The 26,901-nt window shown below is 48.8% G+C and overlaps 3 protein-coding genes and 2 pseudogenes across 4 annotated transcripts; 3 read left to right on the top strand and 2 right to left on the bottom strand.

Moving 5' to 3' along the window:
- Nucleotides 1–972: 972 nt before the first annotated feature.
- On the bottom strand, nucleotides 973–1,286 carry LOC136568199 (feather beta keratin). The gene has a single exon (XM_066568082.1). It carries the CDS (start codon nucleotides 1,276–1,278, stop codon nucleotides 973–975), a length of 306 nt encoding a protein of 101 aa, XP_066424179.1. The 5' UTR covers nucleotides 1,279–1,286.
- A 1,402-nt stretch (nucleotides 1,287–2,688) lies between these two features.
- Nucleotides 2,689–3,458, top strand: LOC136568198 (feather keratin 1-like). The gene is made up of 2 exons (XM_066568081.1): nucleotides 2,689–2,836; nucleotides 3,133–3,458. Exons 1-2 carry the CDS (start codon nucleotides 2,689–2,691, stop codon nucleotides 3,456–3,458), a joined length of 474 nt encoding a protein of 157 aa, XP_066424178.1.
- Nucleotides 3,459–5,663: 2,205 nt separating this feature from the next.
- Nucleotides 5,664–6,572, top strand: LOC136568201 (feather beta keratin-like; annotated as a pseudogene).
- A 2,367-nt stretch (nucleotides 6,573–8,939) lies between these two features.
- LOC136568200 (feather keratin 1-like) lies at nucleotides 8,940–9,805 on the top strand (annotated as a pseudogene).
- Nucleotides 9,806–11,456: 1,651 nt separating this feature from the next.
- Nucleotides 11,457–15,965, bottom strand: LOC136568203 (feather beta keratin). Of its 2 annotated transcripts, XM_066568089.1 has the most exons (2): nucleotides 15,935–15,965; nucleotides 11,457–11,764 (listed from the first exon to the last, which is right to left on the bottom strand). In XM_066568089.1, the coding sequence occupies exon 2, from the start codon at nucleotides 11,760–11,762 to the stop codon at nucleotides 11,457–11,459; it is 306 nt and encodes a 101-aa protein (XP_066424186.1). In that variant the 5' UTR covers nucleotides 11,763–11,764; nucleotides 15,935–15,965. The 2 variants fall into 2 exon arrangements, with proteins under 2 accessions (XP_066424186.1, XP_066424185.1); XM_066568088.1 differs by lacking the exon at nucleotides 15,935–15,965 and having other exon boundaries at nucleotides 11,457–11,762.
- Between the last annotated feature and the right edge of the window lie 10,936 nt (nucleotides 15,966–26,901).

Genomic DNA, 26,901 nt, shown 5'->3' with positions numbered 1-26,901 from the left:
AAGTAAATAATTTTTAATAAACTTTAAACAAAGCATAAAACATTTTAATACAAAACCCCACCTCTTTTGCCTGTTGTGTGGACATTTGGACTGGCTCCACACCTGAATGTCAAGAACATTCCCTTGACCTCCTCAAATATTTATATCTCAGTTCCAGGATTATTTAATTTTCAAATAGATTTTATTTGGTGGTTTTATTTTTCTTGGATCTTTTTTGGTTGCCACAGTGGCAAGTGTTGCTTCTGCCATATTAATATTCATTCAGATTCTCAAGAGTTTCAGAGATGCCAAATAGGGGACAATATCTAAAATCTCTCAAGCTTAAACACCACAATTGTACTTTTAAATACAGAGGTGGGATAAACAAACTGGGGGAAAACATACTAGAAAGAGAAATAGATTTGAGAACCTGTTCAGTGCTTCTCAAGAGTATAAAAACCAATGAAATTATTTTTATCAGATGAGTTGTGGTGACTTTTGGACGCACATTTTCCTCTGTGAAATCCTTGCATAGATTTTCACCTAATTCTGCCCCAAGGGGAGGTAAAAAGGAGAGAAACACCACAACGAAACTCAAAATCAGATGCAACATCAGTTTACTGACAAACAGTCAAGTAGCATTCAGCAAAAACAAAGGGAAAAATATATATTTATGAAGGGAAAAGAAACCATTCCAACTGAGAGACAGAAAGCAAGACTCCACCTTTCCTTAATTCCTGAATAAAACCCCTCCACTGACTGTTGGCAATCACAGCATCAAACCACTGTGAAATGCAAAATCAGAGACAAGGAAACTCTTCCAAAGCAGGATTTTCAAGGCTGAAACAGGCTGGCCACGAGACCAGACAGCACCTCCCTCCTTCCCTCCTTGTCAGGAGGGCAGGAGGGGCCCCGAGGCCTCTGGAAAGGCTGGCCAGCAGCTCCAGGGGACACTTGGCCTGCGGAGGCACTCGCTGGACGCGCGGCCCGGCTCTAGCAGGGCAGGCACCTGCGGCTGCAGTAGCGGCCACCGAGGCCGGAGAGCCCCGAGAGCCCAAAGCCCCCCGAGTTGATGGGCACTCCCTCCTCGCTGAGGATGCTGCCCACGGCGGCGGAGGTGGAGGATCCCACGGCGGTGTTCTGGGGGAAGGAGCTGAGGATGGGCCCGGGCAGGGTGACCACCACGGGCGAGGGCTGGATGACCACGCGGGAGTCCTGGCACTGGCGCACACAGGGCTCGTTGCAGCTGTTGGCCAGCGGGGTGGGGCCGCAGGGCCGGCACAGGTCGTAGCAGGACATGGCTGGGGCTGGAGGAGAACCTGCAGAAGGCAGGGAAAGCACCCACGGGCTGTGAGGCGCACAGGGAGATGCTGCTCACAGGAGGAAACACAGCCTGGGCAGAAGGGACAGCCTGGAGAGGGAGCAAGGGAGGAACCCAACAGCCCTGAGCCCAAAGAGTTCCCTGCAAAGAAATCCCAACATCTCCCACCTCTCCCCAGCAAAAAACAACCACAAAAACCTGCGGAGAGCAGGATCAAGGAGAAAGACTCTCAGAGAGCACTGCGGAGAGGCAAAGATTCCATTGAGGGTCAAGGCAGAAGAGAGAAGAGAAAAGAGAAGAGAAGAGAAGAGAAGAGAAGAGAAGAGAAGAGAAGAGAAGAGAAGAGAAGAGAAGAGAAGAGAAGAGAAGAGAAGAGAAGAGAAGAGAAGAGAAGAGAAGAGCGAGGTTAAGGCCCTTGCAGCTCACCTGTGTCACCGAGGAGGAGAAGGCAGGAGAAGTGGATGAGGGATCCTCACTTGCTCTGCCTTTTATACTGTCCCACACAGCCCCGGGCCCACAGGCACCCTCGGCACATGGAACGTGTTTACCAAGCTCATATTTTATGCAAAACATCCCCATTAGAGAAATGGGGACACTGCAATGCTGCTTTTTCATTTCCCTGTGCAGGACATGCCCAGTCAGCCTCCCAGGCTCCTTTCAAGTGCCAGCATTAGAGGCCAAAACGTGTCTGGGGGCAGTGCCACGTCAGCAGGGCCGGGTGATGCAGCCGGTGCTGAGCAGTGTCCGACATCCCAAATAATTCCAGTCCTGGCCCTCCAGGGCAGGACTTTAAAGTGTTTCCTGATGATGGGGCTGGACTCCTCAGGGCCCCGGGCTCCAGCCTGGCCATTCCCCTGCAAGGGTCAGCTCTGTCCCTCATGTCTGTCCCTGTCCAGGCTGGGCACTGCTGTTCTGGCCTTGGCAGGGGTGGCCCAGGGGGGTTTGGAGTCGCCATCCCTGGAGGTGTCCAAGGGGAAACTGGACATGGCACTGCGTGCTCTGGGCTCTGTGACAAAGTGGAGATGGATCCCAGGTGGGACTTGATGTTCTGGGAGGGCTTTTCCAATCCCAGGGGTCCCCTCAGGTGAGGGACCAGCCCCAGTCCAGCCCCGTGGTGCCAACGTCCAGCAGGGGACATGAGGCTGCCTCTGCTCTTGAAAGTCCTGCCCTGGAGGGCCAGGGGCTGCCACCAGGTGGTCAGTGGGACACTTCTCAGCCCTGGCTGCTTCACCTGGCCCTGCTGACAAATCATTTTCCCTGGAAATATTTTGGCCTCTAATCTTGGCACTTGAAAGGAGCCTGGGAGGCTGACTGGGCACGTCCAGCACAGGGAAATGAAAAGGCAGCGTTGCAGGGCAAAAATAAAAACACTAATTTTTGTAATTGGGATGTTTTGCATGCGAGATGAGCTTGGTAAACACATTCCCTGTGCAAAGACTGTCTCTGGGCCCGGGGCTGTGTGGGACAGTATAAAAGGCAGAGCAAGTGCAGGATCCCTCATCCACTTCTCCTGCCTTCTCCTCCTCGGTGACACAGGTGAGTGCTTTCCTCTGCTTCCATTTCTTTTCCTCTGTCTCTTCTGGCTCCCACTGGGGCTTTGCCCCTGTTTTGTTGGGACAGTTGGTGGTCATCTCCACTCTCAGTGCCACACTGGAGGGAGGTGGGAGAAGGTCTTGTCTGTGTTTTTAGGCCCCTCTTGGGGACTGCAATTCCTTGTCCTTTCTCTCTCCCTCTCCAGGCTGTCCCTTCTGCCCACTCTCTGCTCTTTCTCCTGTGAGCAGCATCTCCCTGTGCGCCTCACAGCCCGTGGGTGCTTTCCCTGCCTTCTGCAGGTTCTCCTCCAGCCCCAGCCATGTCCTGCTACGACCTGTGCCGGCCCTGCGGCCCCACCCCGCTGGCCAACAGCTGCAACGAGCCCTGTGTGCGCCAGTGCCAGGACTCCCGCGTGGTCATCCAGCCCTCGCCCGTGGTGGTCACCCTGCCCGGGCCCATCCTCAGCTCCTTCCCCCAGAACACCGCCGTGGGATCCTCCACCTCCGCCGCCGTGGGCAGCATCCTCAGCGAGTCCGGGGTCCCCATCAACTCGGGGGGCTTTGGGCTCTCGGGGCTCTCCGGCCTTGGTGGCCGCTACTGCGGCCGCAGATGCCTGCCCTGCTAGAGCCGGGCTGCGCGTCCAGCGAGTGCCTCCGCAGGCCAAGTGTCCCCTGGAGCTGCTGGCCAGCCTTTCCAGAGGCCTCGGGGCCCCTCCTGCCAAGGCGAGAGGCAAACGTGCCCACCTGAGGCTTCTGCTTGTCCTGCTTTCTCCTGCGCCTCCCCGGGCCCTGCCGTGCCCTGCTCTGCTGGCCCGGGGGCTCAGCCCCGGCCCAGCCCGGCCCCGGGGTCCTGCTGCTCCCGCTGGCCCCGTGCCCGGGCCAGGCAGACCTGTGTGCCACTGCTGGCCAGGCCTGCCTGCCCACCCCTGCTTTGGTTCTGTCTTCACACTCAATAAAGTTCACTCTGCATTCGAACTGGAGTCTCCTGGAGTTCCTTCCCTTTTGGGATCCCCAGCTAAAGCTGCTCCATGGGTGGGGGTCACAAAGTCACAGTTTTTGGGGTCGGAATACACTTCCAGAGGTTACGTGGCCCAACCCTTGCTCAGGTGGGATAGCCTTGAGGGAGTTGCTCTGGATGCCAATGTCTTCTCAATCTCTCCAAGGATGGACACCCCATAATAACCTCCCTGGTCCATGTATTCCATCAGTCAGTAGAAAACATTTCCTGGGACACCTTCCATGGCTCGTGTCCTGTGGGAGAGGTTTTACAGTGACTTCTGTGAGCCAGAGAGAAGTTTGAGAAGAGGTGCCATGTTCACCCCTGAGAGAATTTCCTACCAAGGTCCTTGACACAGAAACCAAGAAAGAAACAAGGAGAAATAAGAGAAACCTGCAACTGCCTATTGCAATAAACACTTTGTCTTTCCTGACCAATGAGTAAATTTATGAGCTTTGTAAGAATGTCTAAAAAAGCATTCATGCTATAATAAAACCAGGTTTGAAGCCTTCTGAAAATGGAGGGTTGCTTTGTGTTGTGACCACCTCATCTACAGTGTCCTTCATGCAAGGGAATCCCAAGGAGTTGTCACCCTTCGCTTCTGCCACCACAGCATCCCCTGCGCCCTCCTGTCCCTCCCGGAGGGCTCAGGGCTGCAGGCGCAGCTCAGGAGACCACAGGGACACGTTGGACATGGGGAGAACATTGCTGGGGTGTTGAATTTTGTGAGTGGTGATGCAGAGGAGGACAAGGTGCTCCTGCTTCCTCCCACATCTTCTACTCCCTGTCATTCAGGGAATCACAGAATCGTGGAATATCCAGATTGGAAGGGACCCAGAAATCATCAAATCCAACTCCTGGCCCTGCACTGACACCCCAAAATCCCATCCTGTGCCTGAAAAGCATTGTCCAAACACAAGAAGTGACCTTCACTCCACCTGGAGCGGAAGAATGGAGGGGTCAGAGACCATTCCAGGGATGGAGGGCAGGGAATGGAGGTCTCAAAGACCATTAAGGGCAACCCCTCAGTGCTGACCACGGGACGAGGCCAGGCCAGTGTGCTGAGTGTGCTGACAGGATGGAAGAGCAGCCCGTGATCTTGCTGTCTGCTTGCCTCCAGTGTTTTCCTGCTGACATTCCCAGACCATGACTCCTTCTGATGTGTTTTGATGTCTCCTTGGAGAGCTCTGCAGGCTCTTTCCACCACTTGGGTGTAGGCTCCCGGAAGGGTTTTGGAGATTTGGGGATGGAGAAGGAGCAGTGGGAAAGGCCCACCGTGGACACTTGTTGCTGGGTGGAACTGGTGGGAGCAGAGTTAGGGTGTGTTGGAGAGGATTTTCTGCTTTCCAAACATCCTCCTGTTGCCTCGAGGATGCTGGGGGCTCTCCACAAAGGCACAGAAGGGCAAAGAGCACATGGATTTGTCAGGATGTGAAATCCCTGGTTCTTCAGAGTGTCCAAGGCGACAGGGAAGTTTACACCCAGCCCTGCTGGACTCGAGTATTTGGTTACCCAGCAGATGAGGTGACTCCTGACACAGAAAACACATTTTAAAGCATGGCTTGTTATTTTAGGGATGCCAGAAAAAGTGCCCTGACCATTCTGGGAGTCCTAAAGTGAGGCCCTGGAGGGCAAAGGGCCTGGAGTGCCCTGGTGAAATAGGACAGTCCCCAACCGCGGCTGCATCACCCGGCCCTGCTGACGTGGCACTGCCCCCAGACACGTTTTGGCCTCTAATGTTGGCACTTGAAAGGAGCCTGGGAGGCTGACTGGGCATGTCCTGCACAGGGAAATGAAAAAGCAGCATTGCAGTGTCCCCATTTCTCTAATGGGGATGTTTTGCATAAAATATGAGCTTGGTAAACACGTTCCATGTGCCGAGGGTGCCCGTGGGCCCGGGGCTGTGTGGGACAGTATAAAAGGCAGAGCAAGTGAGGATCCCTCATCCACTTCTCCTGCCTTCTCCTCCTCGGTGACACAGGTGAGCTGAAAAGGTCTTTGCCGTCCTCTTCTCCTTCTCCTTCTCCTTCTCCTTCTCCTTCTCCTTCTCCTTCTCCTTCTCCTTCTCCTTCTCCTTCTCCTTCTCCTTCTCCTTCTCCTTCTCCTTCTCCTTCTCCTTCTCCTTCTCCTTCTCCTTCTCCTTCTCCTTCTCCTTCTCCTTCTCCTTCTCCTTCTCCTCTTTGTCTCTGCCTCCATCCCTGGCCTTGCTGCTGTGCTGCTCAGAACTTTGCTCCCAGATCCTGCTCCCAGCCTCTGCTCACTGCAAGGAGCTGGGAGAAGCTCTTGGGCTCTTTGCAGGAGGCCCTGGGCATGGAGCTCCTGATCCTTTCTTCCTCCCTGTTCCCTGTCCCTTGCCTCGGCCTCTGCTCCTCCTGCTGCTGAGGCCGTGCCTCACGTTCTGCCCGTGCCTTCTGCAGGTTCTCCTCCAGCCCCAGCCATGTCCTGCTACGACCTGTGCCGGCCCTGCGGCCCCACCCCGCTGGCCAACAGCTGCAACGAGCCCTGCGTGCGCCAGTGCCAGGACTCGCGGGTCATCATTGAGCCGTCCCCCGTGGTGGTCACCCTGCCCGGGCCCATCCTCAGCTCCTTCCCCCAGAACACCGCCGTGGGATCCTCCACCTCCGCCGCCGTGGGCAGCATCCTCAGCGAGTCCGGGGTCCCCATCAACTCGGGGGGCTTTGGGCTCTCGGGGCTCTCCAGCCTTGGTGGCCGCTACTGCGGCCGCAGGTGCCTGCCCTGCTAGAGCCGGGCCGCACGTCCAGCGAGTGCCTCCGCAGGCCAAGTGTCCCCTGGAGCTGCTGGCCAGCCTTTCCAGAGGCCTCGGGGCCCCTCCTGCCAAGGCGGGAGGCAAACGTGCCCACCTGAGGCTTCTGCTTGTCCTGCTTTCTCCTGCGCCTCCCCAGGCCCTGCCGTGCCCTGCTCTGCTGGCCCAGGGGCTCAGCCCCAGCCCAGCCCGGCCCCGGGGTCCTGCTGCTCCCGCTGGTCCCGTGCCCAGGCCAGGCAGACCTGTGTGCCACTGCTGGCCAGGCCTGCCTGCCCACCCCTGCTTTGGTTCTGTCTTCACACTCAATAAAGTTCACTCTGCATTCGAACTGGAGTCTCCTGGAGTTCCTTCCCTTTTGGGATCCCCAGCTGAAGCTGCTCCATGGGTGGGCGTGATGCCCTGGGGGTGTTTGAGTGGTTAAAGGCCATGGATGGACCTTTCTCACTCCTGGGCAAGGTGAGAACCTCCAAGGCCGCAGTCACTGGAAGGGCCATGGGGCAGTGGAGGGTGTGTGTGGCCTGGTGTGAGTGTGCACAGGGTGACCAGGAGGTTCCCCAGGGCACATCTGAGCCAGGTTGAGGTTGGACAACTTCCAGCTGATGCGTCAAGCCACTGGCCTGATTTTTCTGTGCCAGTTTCACCCAACTGCCCAAGGCCGTGGTTGTGTTTTGCCACTTACCCCTGGGCCTTTGCCTTCCCTCCTCCAGCCCTTCTCCCCAGCCCTGGATGCAGAGGGAGTCCCAAACAAGTTGAAGGAGCATGTGCCCAACTGCCAAAGTCAACATGATGCCCAGTTTTGTTTTCCTGCATTCTGTGGAGTGCTTCTCCCCAGGGAATTGGGTGTTCCTGGCCCTGCAGCCATCTGGTGACAGTCAAAGGCTGCTCCTCTGCCCTGTTGGGGGCTTCAGTGTCTGAAACAAATCCATCCTGCCAAATTCCTCTGTCTCTTTATCTGCTGTGGACATGCCCTCCTGTCCTTGCCTGAGCCAGGAGGGGACATTGGGGCGACAAAATGGGAACCAGGGAAGGGAGATAACACCCCCAGGACACCCCTGAGAGATTGGGGTGGGTGGGGACACCCAGGGCTTCATGGAGCCCCTCAGTGAGGAGGGCTGGGTGAGGGAGAAGGAGAGAGGGCTGGAAATGCCTTTGTTGCACTCAGTGTTTTGCCTCTAGAAGGGATTTAAGTGGAAATGCCCAGATGGAAACATGGTGTGTGTGAGTTTTGAAGGAAATCTCTCTGTTAGATCTGCCCTGTCACACCTGGGGTTCTGTCCTGAATGTGTTTGTTTGGAGAAACTTCTCCTGTCAACCTGAGAGCTCCCTTCATCCTCCTGGATGAGGAATCCGGCTTGGACCTCTGGGATTTAAGATTTTTCTGTCTCTGATGGAGCCCCAGCCCCGCTGGGACAGGAGTTTTGCCCCATTTGCCCCGAGGGGTGTCACGGTGGTGCCCGGGCAGGGCTGTCACCGCTCCTGGGGACACCAGCTCTGCCCTTGCCCCAGGAAATGCAGCTCAGAGTGAGGAATCCTTCCCTTGCCCACCTCTGGGGACATCCTGGCCCCTGCTGCTGCCCAGGCTGGGTTTGTGGGCACTGCCAGCCCTCAGCTGCTCCCTGTGTCCTGCTTGGAAACATTCCCGAGTGTTTGGGACAGGGTGTAGGGTCTGGTCAGAGGCAGGGAGAAAAAAAGGAGTGGAGGGATGGCCGTGAGGAATGGGAGAAGGAAGGGTTTTGAAGTCAGATGTTCTCATTAGGGAGTGTTTTCTGCAAGACAATGACCCTGACTAATATTTGTTAGGAAATAATATTTGTTGGGAAAGCAGCGTCCTTCCTTCTGGAGCTATCCTGTTCTGCTGATCGGAGACCTCCAGGCGATGCTGAAAGAGGTGAAAGGCAGGAGAAACGAGATAATTTTTTCCAAAGGCAATGTGAGATCCCAAAGAAAATTCAAAACCAACCCATGTAGTCTCTCTGATGAATAAATGATGTCTAAGAAGGCTTGAAAGGCCTTGGAGTCACAGGGAGCAATGTCTACGGCCAGTCCCCGCCAAAGCCAGCCCTTTAATCCTGAGTTCATAATAAAAAAACTGCATTTATCACTCCAAAGGCTCAGAGCTGCCTCAGGAGGGGAAGATGCTGACATCACCTGGAAATACAGCACCACTCCACCCAGCTGGCTGAAACACCAGCCGGGTTCTGGCTGAAAAATACCCTAAAAACATTTTGTCCTCTAATGCTGGCACTTGAAAGGAGCCAGTTTGGCTGAATGGGCATGTCCTGCACAGGGAAATGAAAAGGCAGCCTCGAAGGGAGCGTAAACAACCTCCAGTTTACTTAATTGGGGATGTTTTGCATAAAATATGAGCTTGTTGGTAAACACATTCTCTGTGCAGGGGCGCGTCGGGCCCGGGGCTGTGTGGGACAGTATAAAAGGCAGAGCAAGTGAGGATCCCTCATCCACTTCTCCTGCCTTCTCCTCCTTGGTGACACAGGTGAGCTGCAAGGGCCTTTGCCTCTTCTCTTCTCTTCTCTTCTCTTCTCTTCTCTTCTCTTCTCTTCTCTTCTCTTCTCTTCTCTTCTCTTCTCTTCTCTTCTCTTCTCTTCTCTTCTCTTCTCTTCTCTTCTCTTCTCTTCTCTTCTCTTCTCTTCTCTCTTCTGCCTTGACCCTCAATGGAATCTTGGCCTCTCCGCAGTGCTCTCTGAGAGTCTTTCTCCTTGATCCTGCTCTCCGCAGGTTTTTGTGGTTGTTTTTTGGTGGGGAGAGGTGGGAGATGTTGGGATTTCTTTGCAGGGAACTCTTTGGGCTCAGGGCTGTGTTTCCTCCTGTGAGCAGCATCTCCCTGTGCGCCTCACAGCCCGTGGGTGCTTTCCCTGCCTTCTGCAGGTTCTCCTCCAGCCCCAGCCATGTCCTGCTACGACCTGTGCCGGCCCTGCGGCCCCACCCCGCTGGCCAACAGCTGCAACGAGCCCTGTGTGCGCCAGTGCCAGGACTCCCGCGTGGTCATCCAGCCCTCGCCCGTGGTGGTCACCCTGCCCGGGCCCATCCTCAGCTCCTTCCCCCAGAACACCGCCGTGGGATCCTCCACCTCCGCCGCCGTGGGCAGCATCCTCAGCGAGGAGGGAGTGCCCATCAACTCGGGGGGCTTTGGGCTCTCGGGGCTCTCCGGCCTCGGTGGCCGCTACTGCGGCCGCAGGTGCCTGCCCTGCTAGAGCCGGGCCGCGCGTCCAGCAAGTGCCTCCGCAGGCCAAGTGTCCCCTGGAGCTGCTGGCCAGCCTTTCCAGAGGCCTCGGGGCTCCTCCTGCCCTCCTGACAAGGAGGGTGCCCACCTGAGGCTTCTGCTTGTCCTGCTTTCCTCTGTGCCCGGGCCGGGCAGGCGTTTGTCCCACTGCTGGCCAGGGCCCCATGCCCAGCCCTGCTGCTGGGCCAGCCTGGCCCAGGGCCTGCCCACCCCTGCTTTGGTTCTGTCTTCACACTCAATAAAGTTCACTCTGCATTCGAACTGGAGTCTCCTGGAGTTCCTTCCGCTTTGGGATCCCCAGCTAAAGCTGCTCCATGGGTGGGGGTGATGCCCTGGGGGTGTTTGGGTGGGATTGGAGGGAGTGGCCTTGTCATTGGTCACAGGAGGTGCTCCAGAGGACATTTGACTCAGGAGGGAGGTTGGACATTGGGTTCCAGCAAAACATTGACCTTCCAGAAGAGATTTCTGTGCGGATTCACAGGCACCTTCACAAAGCCTTTATTGTGCATTTCCAGCTATGAGTGGTTGTTTTCCTTGCCTGCATCCAAGCACAGCAACCAAACCCTGGGGCACAGGGAGAACCCAAGGTTCTGAGGTGACATGTGGCACCCAGGGCAGGTGTGCAAAGAGAAATGTGAGTCCTGTGCCAGGTGCTGGCACAGTGGAAATGGACTGAGGATGGGTCACTCTTGTGGAGGAATCCCAGAGTCCTCAAGGCTGGAAAAAAGTTCCAAGATCAAGTGGCCAGTGTAGACAGCAGAGTTCTGCAGGTCTGCTCCAGACTCCTGCTCCTTCAGGACACAGTGACACATGGAATGAGCCCACAGCAATTACAGCTCCCAACCACAGGACAATTTGGGTGGGGGATAAGATGGATCCACTGCTCCCTTCTAGGCCTGGGTACAGGTCCAGGCCTTGTCACCATCACTGCTGCCCTCGCTCAGAGGAGGAATCATGGTCCCTGTGTGCCCATCCCTGTCCCATGTCCACGTCACACACGCACCCTCAGCACATCCCCAACCTCAACCTGGCTCAGATGTCCCCTGGGGCACCTCCTGGTCACCCTGTGCACACTCACACCAGGCCACACACACCCTCCACTGCCCCATGGCCCTTCCAGTGACTGCGGCCTTGGAGGTTCTCACCTTGCCCAGGTGTGAGAAAGGTCCATCCATGGCCTTTAACCACCCAAACACCCCCAGGGCATCACCCCCACCCATGGAGCAGCTTTAGCTGGGGATCCCAAAAGGGAAGGAACTCCAGGAGACTCCAGTTCGAATGCAGAGTGAACTTTATTGAGTGTGAAGACAGAACCAAAGCAGGGGTGGGCAGGCAGGCCTGGCCAGCAGTGGCACACAGGTCTGCCTGGCCCAGGCACGGGGCCAGCGGGAGCAGCAGGACCCCGGGGCCGGGCTGGGCCGGGGCTGAGCCCCCGGGCCAGCAGAGCAGGGCACGGCAGGGCCCGGGGAGGCGCAGGAGAAAGCAGGACAAGCAGAAGCCTCAGGTGGGCACGTTTGCCTCCCGCCTTGGCAGGAGGGGCCCCGAGGCCTCTGGAAATGCTGGCCAGCAGCTCCAGGGGACACTTGGCCTGCGGAGGCACTCGCTGGACGTGCGGCCCGGCTCTAGCAGGGCAGGCACCTGCGGCCGCAGTAGCGGCCACCGAGGCCGGAGAGCCCCGAGAGCCCAAAGCCCCCCGAGTTGATGGGGACCCCGGACTCGCTGAGGATGCTGCCCACGGCGGCGGAGGTGGAGGATCCCACGGCGGTGTTCTGGGGGAAGGAGCTGAGGATGGGCCCGGGCAGGGTGACCACCACGGGGGACGGCTCAATGATGACCCGCGAGTCCTGGCACTGGCGCACGCAGGGCTCGTTGCAGCTGTTGGCCAGCGGGGTGGGGCCGCAGGGCCGGCACAGGTCGTAGCAGGACATGGCTGGGGCTGGAGGAGAACCTGCAGAAGGCACGGGCAGAACGTGAGGCACGGCCTCAGCAGCAGGAGGAGCAGAGGCCGAGGCAAGGGACGGGGAACAGGGAGGAAGAAAGGATCAGGAGCTCCATGCCCAGGGCCTCCTGCAAAGAGCCCAAGAGCTTCTCCCAGCTCCTCGCAGTGAGCAGAGGCTGGGAGCAGGATCTGGGAGCAAAGTTCTGAGCAGCACAGCAGCAAGGCCAGGGATGGAGGCAGAGACAAAGAGGAGAAGGAGAAGGAGAAGGAGAAGGAGAAGGAGAAGGAGAAGGAGAAGGAGAAGGAGAAGGAGAAGGAGAAGGAGAAGGAGAAGGAGAAGGAGAAGGAGAAGGAGAAGGAGAAGGAGAAGGAGAAGGAGAAGGAGAAGGAGAAGGGGACGGCAAAGACCTTTTCAGCTCACCTGTGTCACCGAGGAGAAAGGAGGAGAGGTGGATGAGGGATCCTGTGCTCAGAGTGGGTTTTATACCATCCTGGACAGCCCCAGGGCCAGCCTTTGCTCATGGGATGTGTTTCCCAAGCTCATCCTGCATGGAAAACACTCCCTTCCTCCAGCACCAACCTTTGATTTGGGGCTGCAACGCTCCTTCCCCGTTTCCTTGCTGCTGGCATCCCCATTCCACGCTGGATCCTCGTTTTATGTGACTTAATTAGAGATCAAAGGCCTCTCCTGGCCGGCATTGTTGATTCAGATAATTCAGGCCTTTGTGGCCATCTCCTTGAAAGCAACGTGTTTTTCCTCCTCTGTCTGGCAGTTTAGTCACTGCCTCGTCTGTCTCATGGCCATTTCCAAATTAAAACCATGCCAGACTCATCCCAGATAGCTCCAGATTCACACAGCATTTGCATGTTTTGCATAAATGTAATTGCAGCTATTTTTCCCTGTGTTTTCAGATTGTGCCACATGTCTGGTTTGAATCTCTCATCGAGAATGAAGCCCTGCTTTAGGTGAGAGCTTAATTAGGTCACAAACCCGGCTTGGCACCAATTTTTTCTTAGTTTTTCAGTCAACGTTCATCATTTTATTCCAGAAATCACTTCATGGTTTGTAGTTTATTGTGTCACTACCTTCATTTTGTGTAGAACCTCCAAGTGTATTTAAGAACCAAAATCTGAATTTTTTAAAATGTGCTTTTTTTCCAAGTAAACTTCACACTTTAAGGGGGAATAATTCCCCCTTGACCCTCAGAGCAACTTCTGCAAAGTCTCCAGGAGTGGCTTTTCTTTCCCTTTTTCCAACAAGGAGCTGAATTCTGTTTTTCAGTGGAAATAAAACATTCAGCAGCTGGTATTGGCTATGGGCTACTGGGCAAGTTGCCTCCCTGGCCTAATTAGGGCTGGAATGAGCTCAGGTTTGATGTCCTGGCACCACAGTTTGGAGGCCAGGGTGGCCACTGGTGACATCCTGACAGCCCTGCTGCAGGACAGGAATGGGAGCAATTGGGAACACAGGGCTGGTGGCATCCCTGCAATTGCTGGGACACCTAATTTTGGTTTATTTATGGCCATCCCCAAAGCCAGAACCCCAAATGCTTCATTCAGGTGGTGCAGCCAACAATCATTTCAGCTCAACTCGGATAATTTGAGCGGGTAATTTTGGCTAACCAAGGGGAGGAAGTCTCCAGCTTCAATTTTTCCTCCCCAAAACATTTGTGAGGAGAGAAATGTTTCATTTTATTCATTAAAAAAAAAAAGTTTTCCACATCATGATTGCAGCAAAACAAGAATTAAACTGACAATGAAGGGATAAAATGATTCAATCCCCAGACTGGGGGTTTTATTTTTAGAATTATTTGAAGATTTCAGTTCAGAGAAGGACCAAATTAATTGGGAATGCTTCCTGTGGTGATTGAGGCTGAAGAAATGATCAATTCCAGGATGTGATCCATTCCAGGCCGGGCTGGATGGGATATTGAGCAACCTGACCCAGTGGGAGGTGGCCCTGCCCATGGAAGGGGTTGGGACAAGGTGATCTTTAAGGTCCCTTCCACCCCAAACCATTCACCATTCTGTGACTCCACAACTGATGGGAATTTCTTTAAGAGTTTGTTTTTTGGGTTTTTTTTTTAATTTAAAAACATGAATTATTTTAGGAAGTATTTTTTTAATCAAAAAAAAAAAGGACATTTCACTCGAAGTGTAATTATTAGGAAGTATTTTTTTAATTTAAAAAAGGACATTTCAATACTTCAAAAGGAAGTATTCTTTTAATTAAAAAAAAAAAAGGAATTTTTTTAGGAAGCATTTTTTTAATTAAACAAAAGAAAAGGACATTTCACTGGAAGCTCCCTCCCAGCAGTATCAGAACCTCCATCTCTCATTTAGCTTCGTCCCACATCCCAAAGCCTCGGAGGTGTCTGTCTGCAGAACAACTGAAGCTCTTCAGCTTCTTGAAAGGGAAGAACTTCAAAGCCAATCCCAAATATTCATTAAATGGTTGAGACACACAGAGTGCATCAGCCATGGAAATATTGCAGCTACCATGCAAAATTGGGATGGTTTTGTCACTTGGGCAACAACGTCACCCGAAATTTGGTTACTCCCCGGGCAGACAGCATTTGACAGCGTCAGAACCCAGGGTTATTAATTTTTTCATTAAAAAGTCATTTTGTGTGTCATAATAACCTCCCACGGAGCCTCTGGAACAGATCCAAGGCTGCTTGGGATTCTTGTGACAATTTCAGGCAGCAGCACTGGGAACAAAACGAGGTGGGGATGGGGAAAGGGGGTCCAGCAGGGCCCTGCTCAGGTGAGACCTCACCTGCAGAGCTGCCCTGGAGCTGCTGGAGAGAGCCCAGAGGAGGCTCCAGGATGGGAGCAGAGGGATGGAGCAGCTCTGCTGGGAGAACTGGGAATGCTCAGCCTGGAGAAGCTTTGCGGTGACCCAGTTATGGACTTGCAGGACCTGAAGGGGCAACAAGGAACGGCGGGAGAGACAATTCCCAAGGGATGGGGTGCCAGGACAAGGGGGAAAGGGTTCAGACTGACAGGGTGGAAATTCAGGTGGGATTTTGGGAAGGTTCACACAAATACAAAGGAAATTTAGATGGGATTTTGGGAAGGTTCAGACTGAAGGAAAGGAAATTTAGGTGGGATTTTGGGGAGGAATTCCTCCCTGGGAAGGTGGGGACGTCCCAGCCGGGGTTATCCCGTGGATTCTCCATCCTTGGAAGTGTCCAAGGCCAGTCTGGAGCAGGCAGGGATGGTGGGAATGTCCCTGTCCGTGGCAAGGAATGAATGCTTTCCATCCCAAAGCATTCCATGATTTCCTGGGAAACCGACAGGAAATCACAACACAAACCCAGGGAATGGATTTGTGAAACCCAGGGAAAGGAGTTTATTTGCTTCTCCCTGGATCCAGGTTATTCCGTTAATTATAATGGAATTTATGCCATTGAATTTATTCCCTTCATGGGGTTTAATTTATTCCATTTTGGGATTTAATTATTCCACTTTTGGGATTTAATTTATTCCACTATTGGGATTTAATTTATTCCACTACTGGGATTTAATTTACACCATTATTGGGATTTACTTTATTCCATTCTTGGGATTTCATTTATTCCACTATTGGGATTTCATTTATTCCACTATTAGGCTTTAAAATGCACGCAGCATAGGAAATAATAAAATTTTAAAAAGCCTTACGAGGCCAAGAATCCTGACCTGATTAGGAGCCGATTACTGGAATGACAGCTGAGCTCTGATCTGTTTATCTTTGAGGGCTTTTATTGCTCAACCCATGGGTGGCTGAAGCCAATTCCGTGCTGGGGATAATGACACAGGGATGTGCAAACCATTAATGAGCACCTGGGACGGCACTTTTGGGATCAGAGTCGCTGCCTCGGGGCTCTCCCCATCCCACCTCGTCATTTAAGAGGGATTTAAAGAGGGGAAAAAAAAATTAAAAATTGCTGCTGTATTAAAGGAGCAAACAAGGAGCAGGTAAAGCACAAATCTGGCTGTAGGGAAGGGCAGAGCTCAGGGGACACCGGGCACTTTCCCTGCCTCGTTCCCTGGGCTGAAAGCTGCAGTTTTTGGTAAAATGACCCCAAAATGGGGTCGGGAATGAGGTTTTTGTCAGCCTCCCGGGCCCTTGGCCCTTGAATGGGGGGTGATGCTCAAAGAAGAGTCACAGAGCACAACGAGGGTGCCCAGAAATGTCCTTTATTAAAGAAAAAGGAATAAAATCTCAATTTCTGTGTGGGCAGAACAATTCCCTCAGCCTTTCCTCCATCCTCTTGGGGAATATATTTATATAAAAATATATAAATATTTATATTTGTATTTATATTTATATTTGTATTTATATTTATATTTATATTTATATTTATCATTACATATTTATATACACATACACACATATATGTATGTGTATATTTACATATATGCGTATATATTTTATATATAATAAATATATCTATAAATTATATATAAAATTATATATGCAACCATATATATGTGAAAAATATATATAATTTATTATATATAAAATATATCTATCCGAAATAATCGGAATATTGGGACCCAAGATTTCAGTAGGAAAAGGGCTCATGCTCCCTCCCTCTTTCCCTGAAAATCATTAAATTTCCCATTTTTATTCCTATTTCCCCTTTTTTTAATAATTCATCCCATTCCTCTCTGGAATTATTCCTGCAAAAATGGGTGACTCTGCAAAGTTCCCAAGGCAACGCCAGCCCCCGGGAACAGCCCCGGGAAGTTTCAGATTAAAGGATTTCAAAGCCCTTTGCAAACTCTCATGAATGATTTATTCATGTAAAACACTCATTAGCAGCTTTTAGGGATGCAGCAGGATTGCAGGATCACAAAGAGAGTCGCAAAGTCACCCGGAAGGACGTGGCAATGTTGGAAATGCGCATTCTCTGGTCATAAATAGACATTTTTTAAAATACATAATCAAATGAAGAAATAAATACTATAAAATAATACAATATATAAAATACATTGTATAAATATATAAGAGCAAAATAAATCTATATTAAAATATAAAATAAAGATAAAAGTATTAAATATATTTTTATATTGTCTATGAATATATTTAAATATTTTAATATAAAATTATACACATATAAATAAACATTAAATCTGTTGTATATTTATAATTTATGTTATAATGTTATACATATAATTAAGTATAAAGATTCATTATATTTATCATAAATATTACTATATTATAAATGCATAAATTAATAAATAATCATATTTCTTGTTATAATTATCATATTAATAATTATAAATATTTTCTCTGGTTTGATTTTGTTTTGAAAACTTTGGTTTTTTACTTCTGCCAGATTTCTCAGAACAGGCAAATGCTGGAATTTGTTGCAGAGAAAACCTTGACATTGGACAACACTGATTCCTCAGGAATTACACAAGCAGGGAATAATTGTTAAATCAAAATGTGGAGATCATTCCTGGTTAATTTTGGATTTAGGGGAAGGGGCTCAGAGCTGAATTTTTCGTATTGATAAAGGAATAACAAGTAAAGAACTTTGATTAAGATTTAATAAAAATGTGGGGCTTGTCAGGGGAAGGAATTGAGAAAAACAATTTATTTTTCAGTTTAATTCTGAGCCCCGCAGTCTCAGAAAAAAAAACCAAAAAAACCCCAAAAACAACAACAACAACAACAAAAAAACCTCAGAAAACTAAAAAAGACCAAAAAAACCAAAATCCCCCCAAATCTTCTGGAATTCTGGGATAAAAAACAGCCCTAAGGAAGGAACAGGAAGGTCATAAATGCAAACAGGGCCAGTGTGACCCACAAGGAGAGAATGCAGAACTCAGTCCTGAAAAATTAACCTGGAATTAATTAACACCTCATACATACACACAAAAGGCTTTGTTAATATTTCAGCTACTTGGAGAAAATTCCAACAGCTTCACCCTCGTGTTTGTTATTATTGTTATTATTATTATTATTATTATATTATTATTTATTTGCATGGTTTCGCCCCTCTTTAACTGTTAAAAGCCGATAAACCCGTGCTGATACGATAATTCCTTGGCAGCGCGGTGTTTCCTAAGGGGTGATTTTTGAGGCGGGATTTTCATTAAAAAGGAATTATTTTCTGCCTGGGGATCATTACCCCATCCAAGGCAGCAATTTGCAGGCCCCACTAATTGCAGATTTCTTAAGTGGCAGCTTCAGGTTTCGAAAGACATAAACAAAGGCCAGGGTTTTAATTAGGGATCGGGCCTTGAAGGCCTTACACAGCTTCGGGAAACTCAGCACTTTTTATGAGGGGAAAATGGAAAAAAAATCAAAATTCACTGCTCATTCTGAGGGAGAAATTTGGGATAAAATTTTCTGTGGGGAGGTTTTGTAGGGAATTATGGATTCCCCATCCCTGGAAGCACCCAAGACCTGGCTGGATGCAGCCTGTGCTCCTGGGAGGGCTTGGAATTAAATAATTTTTAAAGCTCCTCCTTTAAACCATTTCATGACTCCACAAAACAACACACCAGGAGAACGTGACTATGCAGAGCACTTTGAAAAGGGAATAATTTATTAAAATAAAACCCAGGGCTGTGTTTACTGGCGCAGATTTCCAGGCCCCAACTGGAAAAGCCGTTTCAGGACACGTCCAAAAGCGCTCCCAGCCCTTCCCTAAATCCCTTCCAGGGTTTGGAGCTCCCAGTCCTTCATTCCCAGCTGATCCCGGAATCTGGGGGTTCTCCTTCCCCCCACGGATCCCTGGAACCGCAGTCGAGGCCTGGAGGAGCCACGGGAATTCAAATCTGGAATTGAAATAAATTGAAATAAATGGCAGCCCGGTTCACTGCGGGTTCCTCCGGCTGCTCCCGGGGTGACCTCGGAGGATTCATTTGCCTCCTGTTCTTCCCTACACCCAGATAATAACTGGAATTAAAATCTGCCAAAGGCAACGGAAAATCCGCCTGAGAGGGAAGGGCCCAGGAGATTTTTCTATAGAGGAACCAGAAATGCAGAGGGAGCAGAAATCCCCGCGAGTTCCAGAATGTTCCGCAGCACAAGAGGCTGGGAAAAGGGGAGTGTTCATAGAATCCCAGCTCCAAGATCATCAGATCCAACCTCTGATGGATAAACCTTCAGGTTTAAGGCTCATCTGCACTCGGCAGCACATTGTGTGAATTTTATACAAATACAATTAATTAATGCCTTTAAAAAGAGTGTCAAGTGGTTAAATGGCAAGAAGCAAATCTTAGTATGTGGACTCTGAAAGAAAATCAAATATAAAAATATAAAAAAGCAAAAATAAAGGAATACAGAAATAAATATATAGAAATATAAATATATATATATATATATATAGTAATAAATGTAAATATATAAATACACACATATATACATAAAATATAACTATAAAATATAATAAATTAATATAGGAACATATTATTATAAAATACAAATATAGATATTTTAAAATACAGACATAAATATGAAAACAAAAACATGCATTAGTGTCCTTTTATATCTTCATAAATGACATTTCAGCTGAATTAATCCTATGGAACAGCTTTCATATAACCTTAGGCTGGTTAATTAGAGGTTAATCTTGGGATGTTCCCACCTGCCTCGGACACTTCCAGGGATGGGATATCCACAATTCTCATTCCTCTTTCCCAGGATTCACATCCCAAGAGAGGTGCCAGGAAGTTGAGCTGCCTCCCTTTGTTCCTAATTATTATTTACTCTCAATTTTCCCTCCCAGCATAAATTATCTGCAGCCTGAGAGGGGTCCTAAGGCAAAAGCATTTGTGGGCACTTGGGAACAAAAGGGTTTGGGTTGATCCCAAGGGATTTATGCAGATTTGGGCATCAGGGATGAAACACGGAGGTGGAATTCTGCTTTTAAGCGTGTTCCCGAATATTAAAATGAGCCCCATCCCAGTATTCCAATAGGATTCCAATTAAGGACAGTTTTTATGTAGTAAATAAGTGAAATTGTCTGGGGACTGTTATCCCAAAACATTCCAGTCTAGACAACTGGTGGCTCCCTCAGAAATCTCTTTTTGAGGGAATCCTGATTTGTGTCTTTATTGTGATTATTCTGTTGTTGATTTCCTCTTTAAAGTCTCAATAAAAACATTTTAAATCCATGTCTGGCTCACTCAAAAATGTCGATAAATTTCTACAACTACCCACCGCCATTTTCTCCAACATTTTAATGGTTCTATATAATTTGTGCTAAATTAAGTTTTCATCAGGACAGAACAATTTCTTGCCTACTTAACCCCCGCTTAATTCTGTCCCAGAAAACCTGGATGGTTCCAACCTTCCCTTTCCCACAATTTTATCCTTTCCAACCCAAAAACTGGGGGAAAAGGGAGGAAAAAAAAAAAAAAAAACAACAAACAAAACCAAGGCCATGTAAGGCTCCGTGACTTCACCTTGAGTCAGGAGCCAGAACCGTGGGTGGGATTTGGGTGCCTTTAATTGCACTGGGGTCAAACCCTGCAAAGCCCAGGAGCAAATCCACCTGCTCCACTTAAACCCCATCCCAGGATTTGTAAGGAAAGGATGGGAGATAAGGCCGAGCTTTCTCCACGGCGTCACTGACACAGTGAAATTAAAGATTTATTGAGAATTCATGAGATTTCTTGAGAATTCGTGGGATTTCTTGAGAATTCTGGAATGGTGAATTTATTTTTTTCTCCTTATCCGTGGATGTAGGGGTACAATTGATGCCCTCGGGAGTGGTTTTGGGAATAAAAAGAATCCCACCCGCGCCGGGAAATTATAAAAATAATTCAGTTCCCTGCTAGGCAATGATGCCACTGCAGCTCCCTTTCACAGAACCCGAGAGGGAAAACCCAATGCCAACAAAAGAACCCTTGATCAGGCCCCGAAATAACTGAAATGTGGTTAATTAGCAGCAGATCGAGCCCTATTTTTGGCCCTTGAAAGGGCAAAGTGAATCCTGCCCGGAGGGCGTAGCACGCTCTGGGAAGCTCCGGGAGGGAACAAACACAAACAGGGAGCAAAACAGTTTCATTACTCGCAGAAGTTATGCAGGCAGCAAAGTTTGTTTTGCAACTAATTAAGACTTCATGCAAAGAGGGTGTCACATCCTCCAGGCGCTTCGGGGACGTGTATAAAAGCATTTGCTACGTAGAAGCCTCCCTAATCACTTTTCTTTTCCTCTCCTCCTTGGGTGATCCTGGTAAGTCAATTTTGAATCAATTATTGAATTTTAAATCAATTATTATTTTTATTATTGCTATTGTTATTATCGCTATCTGAATCTCAAATGACAGGGCGAGCTCGTGAAAGGACAAGGGGGTGTTTTAGCAGAAAGAGCCTTTTTATTATCCTTTAGTTTGGAGTTAATTGAAGTTTTACATTTCAGAGGGGAGAGCTCAGGAAAGCAGGGAGGGCACAGAAAACTCCCTCTGAACCCTGAAGAGTCTCAATAATTCCATGGTGCTCTTTTCATATTCCAAAGAGTCGGTGTCATTAAAGAAATTATCATTTAAAATTTAATTTCTACGATGTTCTCACCCTCAGCTGTCTTCCAGGAGGCTCCAGTGTCTTTTAAGTTGGAGAACTCGCCCTAAATATTTTCCCAATCCTGCAGAGAGCAGAACACAGATTTTCCTTGCTCAAAATCCACTTTACTGACGGCTTCGGTTAAAATATATTTCTAGTTTTGAATTCCAAACGTAGCAGGAACATCCCAGTGCTCCTTTTTCACCTCCTTTCAGGAGCTCTGGGATGAGCTTTTACAGATCGTGTGGAACCACTGAAGATCCCCAGACCAATCTTCTTTTCCCAAAGCCAAAATCAGCCATTCCAGATCCAGCTTTTCAGCTGGAAAAATATCCTGTGGTTGCCTTCTCCTCACCTTCAAGTCTAAGGAGAGTGGATTTGAACTAATTGGGAAAAAACTCAGAATTTTGAACTCGGGAAGGTTAAAATGGGATGTTCAGGTGGAGACGTGAGAAATCCCCCCTGGATTTTGTCTCCCCCACAGATTCCTGGGGTGAACTGGGGATTTATTTAGGAAATCAGTTCAAGCCCCCCTTTGCCAGCCCTTAATTTCTCCCCCAGCAGCTCCAAAGAGCTAAAATGAGGGAAATGAGGAAAATTATCCCTTCTCCCTCCGTGTTTTCCTTGCCCAATCCGTGTGGGCACAATCCAGGGCAAGCATGGCCTTCAATCCATAATTAAATCATGCGCAGGGAAAATCTGGCCTCGATATCAGGCTGGGTTTAAAGTGCTCTGGGATTTCAAATATTCAGCTGATCCCTAATGAGACCCATAAAAAATGGGTGGATCTCCAGCCTGGATCTCACTGTTCCACTTGGAACAAGGTGGGAGGAGGACACAAGCTCCAACCTCCACACTGGGGATTTAAATGAGGATTAAAACCCGAGTTTGAAATCTGGGATTGAATTGGGAGTCGTGGTTTTCTGCTGGAAAAAGGAGTGGGACGGACACAGCGAAAATCCCAGGAAGAGAAGCAATGGGATAAAAGATTTTTGGGGTTAAAATGGTGACGGTCTGAAAAATATCATTATATTGAAAACAGGAAGTTCAACGAGGAAGGAAAAGAGCTCCTGGTTGGAAAACTAAACTGGACAAATTCAGCTCCAGCCTGAGCTCTTTGGAATTCCCAATTTCCCGTAAATCCCCATAACCACGTTGCCAAAACACCACTATTTATCCCGGATATTTCCCACCACACCGAGGATGCTTTTTCTCATTTTTCCCTCTTTTCCTGCTCTTTTCCAGGTCTGCCCTGCCAAATTCAACTCCTACCTGAGCTCCCAATTTCTTGTAAATCCCCATAACAGCGTTACCAAAACTCCGCTATTTATCCCAGATATTTCCCGTCACACCAAGGATTATTTTTTCTCATTTTTCCCTCTTTTTCTGCTCATTTCCAGCTCTGCCCTGCCAAATTCAACTCCCACCTGAGTTCTTTGTAATTCCCAATTTCCCATAAACCCCCATAACCGCATTACCAGAAACCCGCTATTTATCCCGGATATTTCCCGCCACACCAAGGATGGGGGTTTTTTTTTCTCATTTTTCCCTCTTTCCCTGATCCTTTCCAGCTCTGCCCTGCCCCATGTCTCCTTTCCACGAGTGCTGCCTGCCCCCGGGCCTGGCGTGCCCCGAGCCCTTCGCCGTGACCCGCAGCGACACCTGCGTCATCAAGTACCCCGACACCGTGGTGGACATCGTGGAGCCCGACTTTCCCCCTTACTCCGTCATCTACCCCGGGCCCACGCTGACCACCTTCCCCCAGCAGACCCTGGTGGGCTCCACGGCCCTGCTGGACATCAGGAACTTCCTGGGCTCCCAGGGATTCCTTGGGTTTGGGGGTAGGTGCGCTTTGGGCTCAGGTGTGGGCGCCTCTTTCCGGGGCGCTTTGGGGATTTTTAATCCTTTTCCTTCTCACTCATCCCAGTTTTGTTGTGGAACTTGCAGGCCAACCTAAACCCTGCCTGGATATCTGTGGATAGACTGAAAAAGCACAACTGAGCAGTCAGACAGAGCCCGACTAAAGTTTATGGATAATGGATTGTAGAAGTGCCGAGCTCCCGAGGTTCCCATGGAGTCCATAAATCCAGGGATTCCTGGCACTAGACCTGCCTGAGGACTAGAATTTCCAAACTACGAAAAAACTGAAATTTCTCTATTTACCTCATTCCAAATTAGGACAAACCAAAGCCCAGAATTTTCCAAGAAACCAGATTTTAAAAAAATACAGATCTCCTTTTTTTTTTCTTTTTTTTTTTTTTTTTTTTTTTGGTTTGCTAAAACCTGTGTGTCAATAAATTCATTTTTATGCCAACACGGACGTTTTATTATCAATAAAAAATTACAAAATCCACCCAAACTATATGACTGAAAATCTTGGGTTCCAAAATGAAAATTTTCCCAAATTCCTCTTCATTTGCAAATTTTGCTGAACCGGCATTAAAAAAAAAAAAAAAAGAAAAAAATAAAAAAAAAGAAATCGGTTCTACTTGGCATTTCTGAAAATTAGGAATTTGTAGTTCCTTGCTGTGCTTTATTTCTGCTTAGCCTCACCGTGTAACGCTCTCCCAGCTTCTTTTCCTGCCTTCATCTCATTTAATGCAAGGAAAAAAAAGCCAAAATCAAAATATTTACAGCAATTGTAAGAACAAATCTCTTTGCAAAATCCTTCTGCTAAAATCTACGAAAATCATGGGAGTGGGGATTTGTTGTGGACCCTCCTGGAATTCTTTGATTTTATCCTTTCCAGTGAGTTTTGCACTTGTGAATTGAGCTTCTCGTTCCCATTAAATGCTGTCATGCAGATGCACTTTTGGGTTTTGCTTTTTTAGGATGGTTTGGGGTGGAAGGGACCCCAAAAAATCATCCAGTGCCACCCCGTGCCATGGGCAGGGACATTCCCCTACCCCAGGTGGGTCCAACCCAGCCTTGGGCACTCCCAGGGATGGAGAATCCATGGAATCACCTGGGCCAGGGCAGGATTTATCCCTAAAATCCCATCCAAACCAGCCAAGGGAATCCTGGAATGGTTTGGGATGGAAAGGAACCTGAAATCCCAAAAAATCCCACCCCAATTCCATGGGCAGGGACCTTCCCCTATCCCAGGTGGGTCCAACCTGGCTTTGGGCACTTCCAAGGATGGGAAATCCATGGAATAACCTGGGACCCTCACAAGGAACAATTCCAACCCAAATCCCAAGCAAATTTCCCCTTTTTCAGTCTGAACCCCCCCCTCCCTCTGTCCAGTCACTCCCATTCTGATGGAAAACTCTCCTCTACATTTAATTTTGACCCTTTTTGGTCCCAGAAGTGACTTTGGGACTTTTCCTGAGGCTCAACACCCCCCACATCAGCATTAACCGAACCACCACACAAAACTGAGGAGATTTTGCCTTTTCCCAGAGTTCATCCAGCCTGGATTTTGGGGTGAAATTCTGATGCCTGTGGGTGCTGGGACCAGCACAAAAATGCAGATTTTTTTTTTTGTGTTTAATTAATTGAAGCCCTGGAATGAATTTTCCAGCTGACTCGTGAGGCTGCTCCCCAAAAATAGGACAAAAATCCTGGGCCAAGCGTGTTCAGGCAGGAGCTGGGCACTGTCACTCTCCCTGGGGCACCAGGCTAGGACAAGTTGGGCAAGAATGATCTGCAACGTGTGAAAGAAATAAATATAAATATTATATATTGTGGGCAAGGACGATCTGCAACGTGTGAAGGAAATAAATATAAATATTATATATTGTGGGCAAGGACGATCTGCAACGTGTGAAGGAAATAAATATAAATATTATATATTGTGGGCAAGGCCCAATCTGAACATGGGGATGTGCAGTTTAAAATGTGAAAGAAATAAATATAAATATATATTGTGGGCCAGGACCATTTGCAACATGCGAAATAAATAAACATAAATATTATATATTATGGGCAAGGACAATCTGCAATGTGTGAAATAAATATAAATATAAATATAAATATACATATACATATACATATACATATACATATAAATATTATAGGCAAGGACTCTCTGCAACGTGGGGATGTGCAGCCTAAAATGTATAAAAGAAATAAATGCAAATATTATGTATATCTTAGCCAATATTTGGTAATAGCTAGAAGTAATGAGTGATCAAGCTGGGAATTAACGAGCTGGAATTTCCGGGGAATCGCATTTCCAAAATCCTCCCCCACCCCTCCGCCGGGGGTTTTCTGTCCACACCAATCCACTTTAATTTCGTCTAATCCGCAAAGGAAATCGGCAAATCTGCTTTTTCCACAAATCGGCTCCTGGGTGATCCTTCCCCTAATGACAGGCTTTGGGAACGCTCCACAAACATTAATTATCTTTGTACACAAGCCTTGCGACACGAAGATTTGGATTTGGACATCCAGATGTTGGGCAACAGCTGCACTTTAGCAACACGAGGATGGGAGTTGGGAGCGGCATTTTTCGGGATCGTTATTTCAGTATTTTTTGGGGCAGGAGCTGGTTTGGATTTTCGGTGAATCAGCTCCAGCGCGCCCCGGGGCAGGGCGAAGGAATTGGCAGAAATTAATTCCGGGGTTAATATTTGGGATATTTGGGAATTTCGAGTGCCTTGGACAGACTCAAGGAACTTCCTGGCAGGGAACACTTACAGGTATTTAGAATAAACGAATCCCAATTCTTCATCTTTAAGCTATTTTTGCTTTTCCTACGCTAAACATCGGAACTAAAAAGGATGAATCAAACCACATCTTATCAGCCTCAAATGTTCGGATATCCGGTGATAACATCACTCAATTAAGCACAAAACTTCATTAATGACGCTTCGTTAATACTCCAGCCCCCGAGGGATCGGATTCCCATTAAATTCAGCCCCCGGGGCAGGTTGGTGGCAGCTGAGGCCGGTGCTGGCCGGAATTTGTCACCCTGGAGCCACCCCGGGAGGACCAAGGTGACTCCGAGCATCTGCCGCGCCCAGGGGTTGCTAAAAATACCCGGCTCCTCCTGCTCCCGCATGTTTACATTCCTGTGGTTTGCTCCCATTAAACAATTCCCTGCCCTAAACCCTCCTGAAAATGTGGGATTTTCCTCCGGGGGGGATGGAGGGATCCATCCTGCTGGGAGGAGGGTGGAAATAATCCCAAAAACGAGTGGGAAAAATCCCAAAATGGAGTGGGAAAAATCCCAAAATGGAGTGGGTAAAATTCCAAAATGGAGCAGGAAATATTCCAGAATCGAGTGAGAATAATCCCAAAATTGAGTGGGTAAAATTCCAGAATTGAGTGGGAATAATCCCAAAATCGAGTGGGAATAATTCCAAAATCAAGTGGGAATAACCCCAAAACCAAGTGGGAATAATTCCAAAATCAAGTGACAATAACTCCAAAACCGAGTGGGAAAAATTCCAGAATTAAATGGGAATAATTCCAAAATCGAGTGGGAATAATTCCAAAATCGAGCGGAAAAATCCCGGGCTTTATGGGGAAACTGAGGCAGGTTGTGCAATGCCACCCGGGACAAGCAGAGGGAGACACGGAGTCACTGAGGGAACTCGGATCTGGGGCTCCACCCAAGCACCAAAAACCCGGATTAATCAAAAAAAAATAAAAACAAAAATACCAAAAGCCA

This window comes from Molothrus aeneus, chromosome 31, assembly GCF_037042795.1.
Source record: "Molothrus aeneus isolate 106 chromosome 31, BPBGC_Maene_1.0, whole genome shotgun sequence".
NCBI lineage: Eukaryota > Metazoa > Chordata > Aves > Passeriformes > Icteridae > Molothrus > Molothrus aeneus.
The sequence above is the reverse complement of the archived record's forward strand: the minus strand, read 5'-3'. Positions and strand labels throughout refer to the sequence as shown.

Coding starts and splice junctions, on each gene's coding strand:
- LOC136568199 (XM_066568082.1), bottom strand. CDS start 1,278: ATGTCCTGCTACGACCTGTGCCGGCCCTGCGGCCCCACCCCGCTGGCC.
- LOC136568198 (XM_066568081.1), top strand. CDS start 2,689: ATGTTTTGCATGCGAGATGAGCTTGGTAAACACATTCCCTGTGCAAAG. Junction 2,837..3,132: donor TCTCCTCCTCGGTGACACAG/GTGAGTGCTTTC, acceptor TGCCTTCTGCAG/GTTCTCCTCCAGCCCCAGCC.
- LOC136568203 (XM_066568089.1), bottom strand. CDS start 11,762: ATGTCCTGCTACGACCTGTGCCGGCCCTGCGGCCCCACCCCGCTGGCC.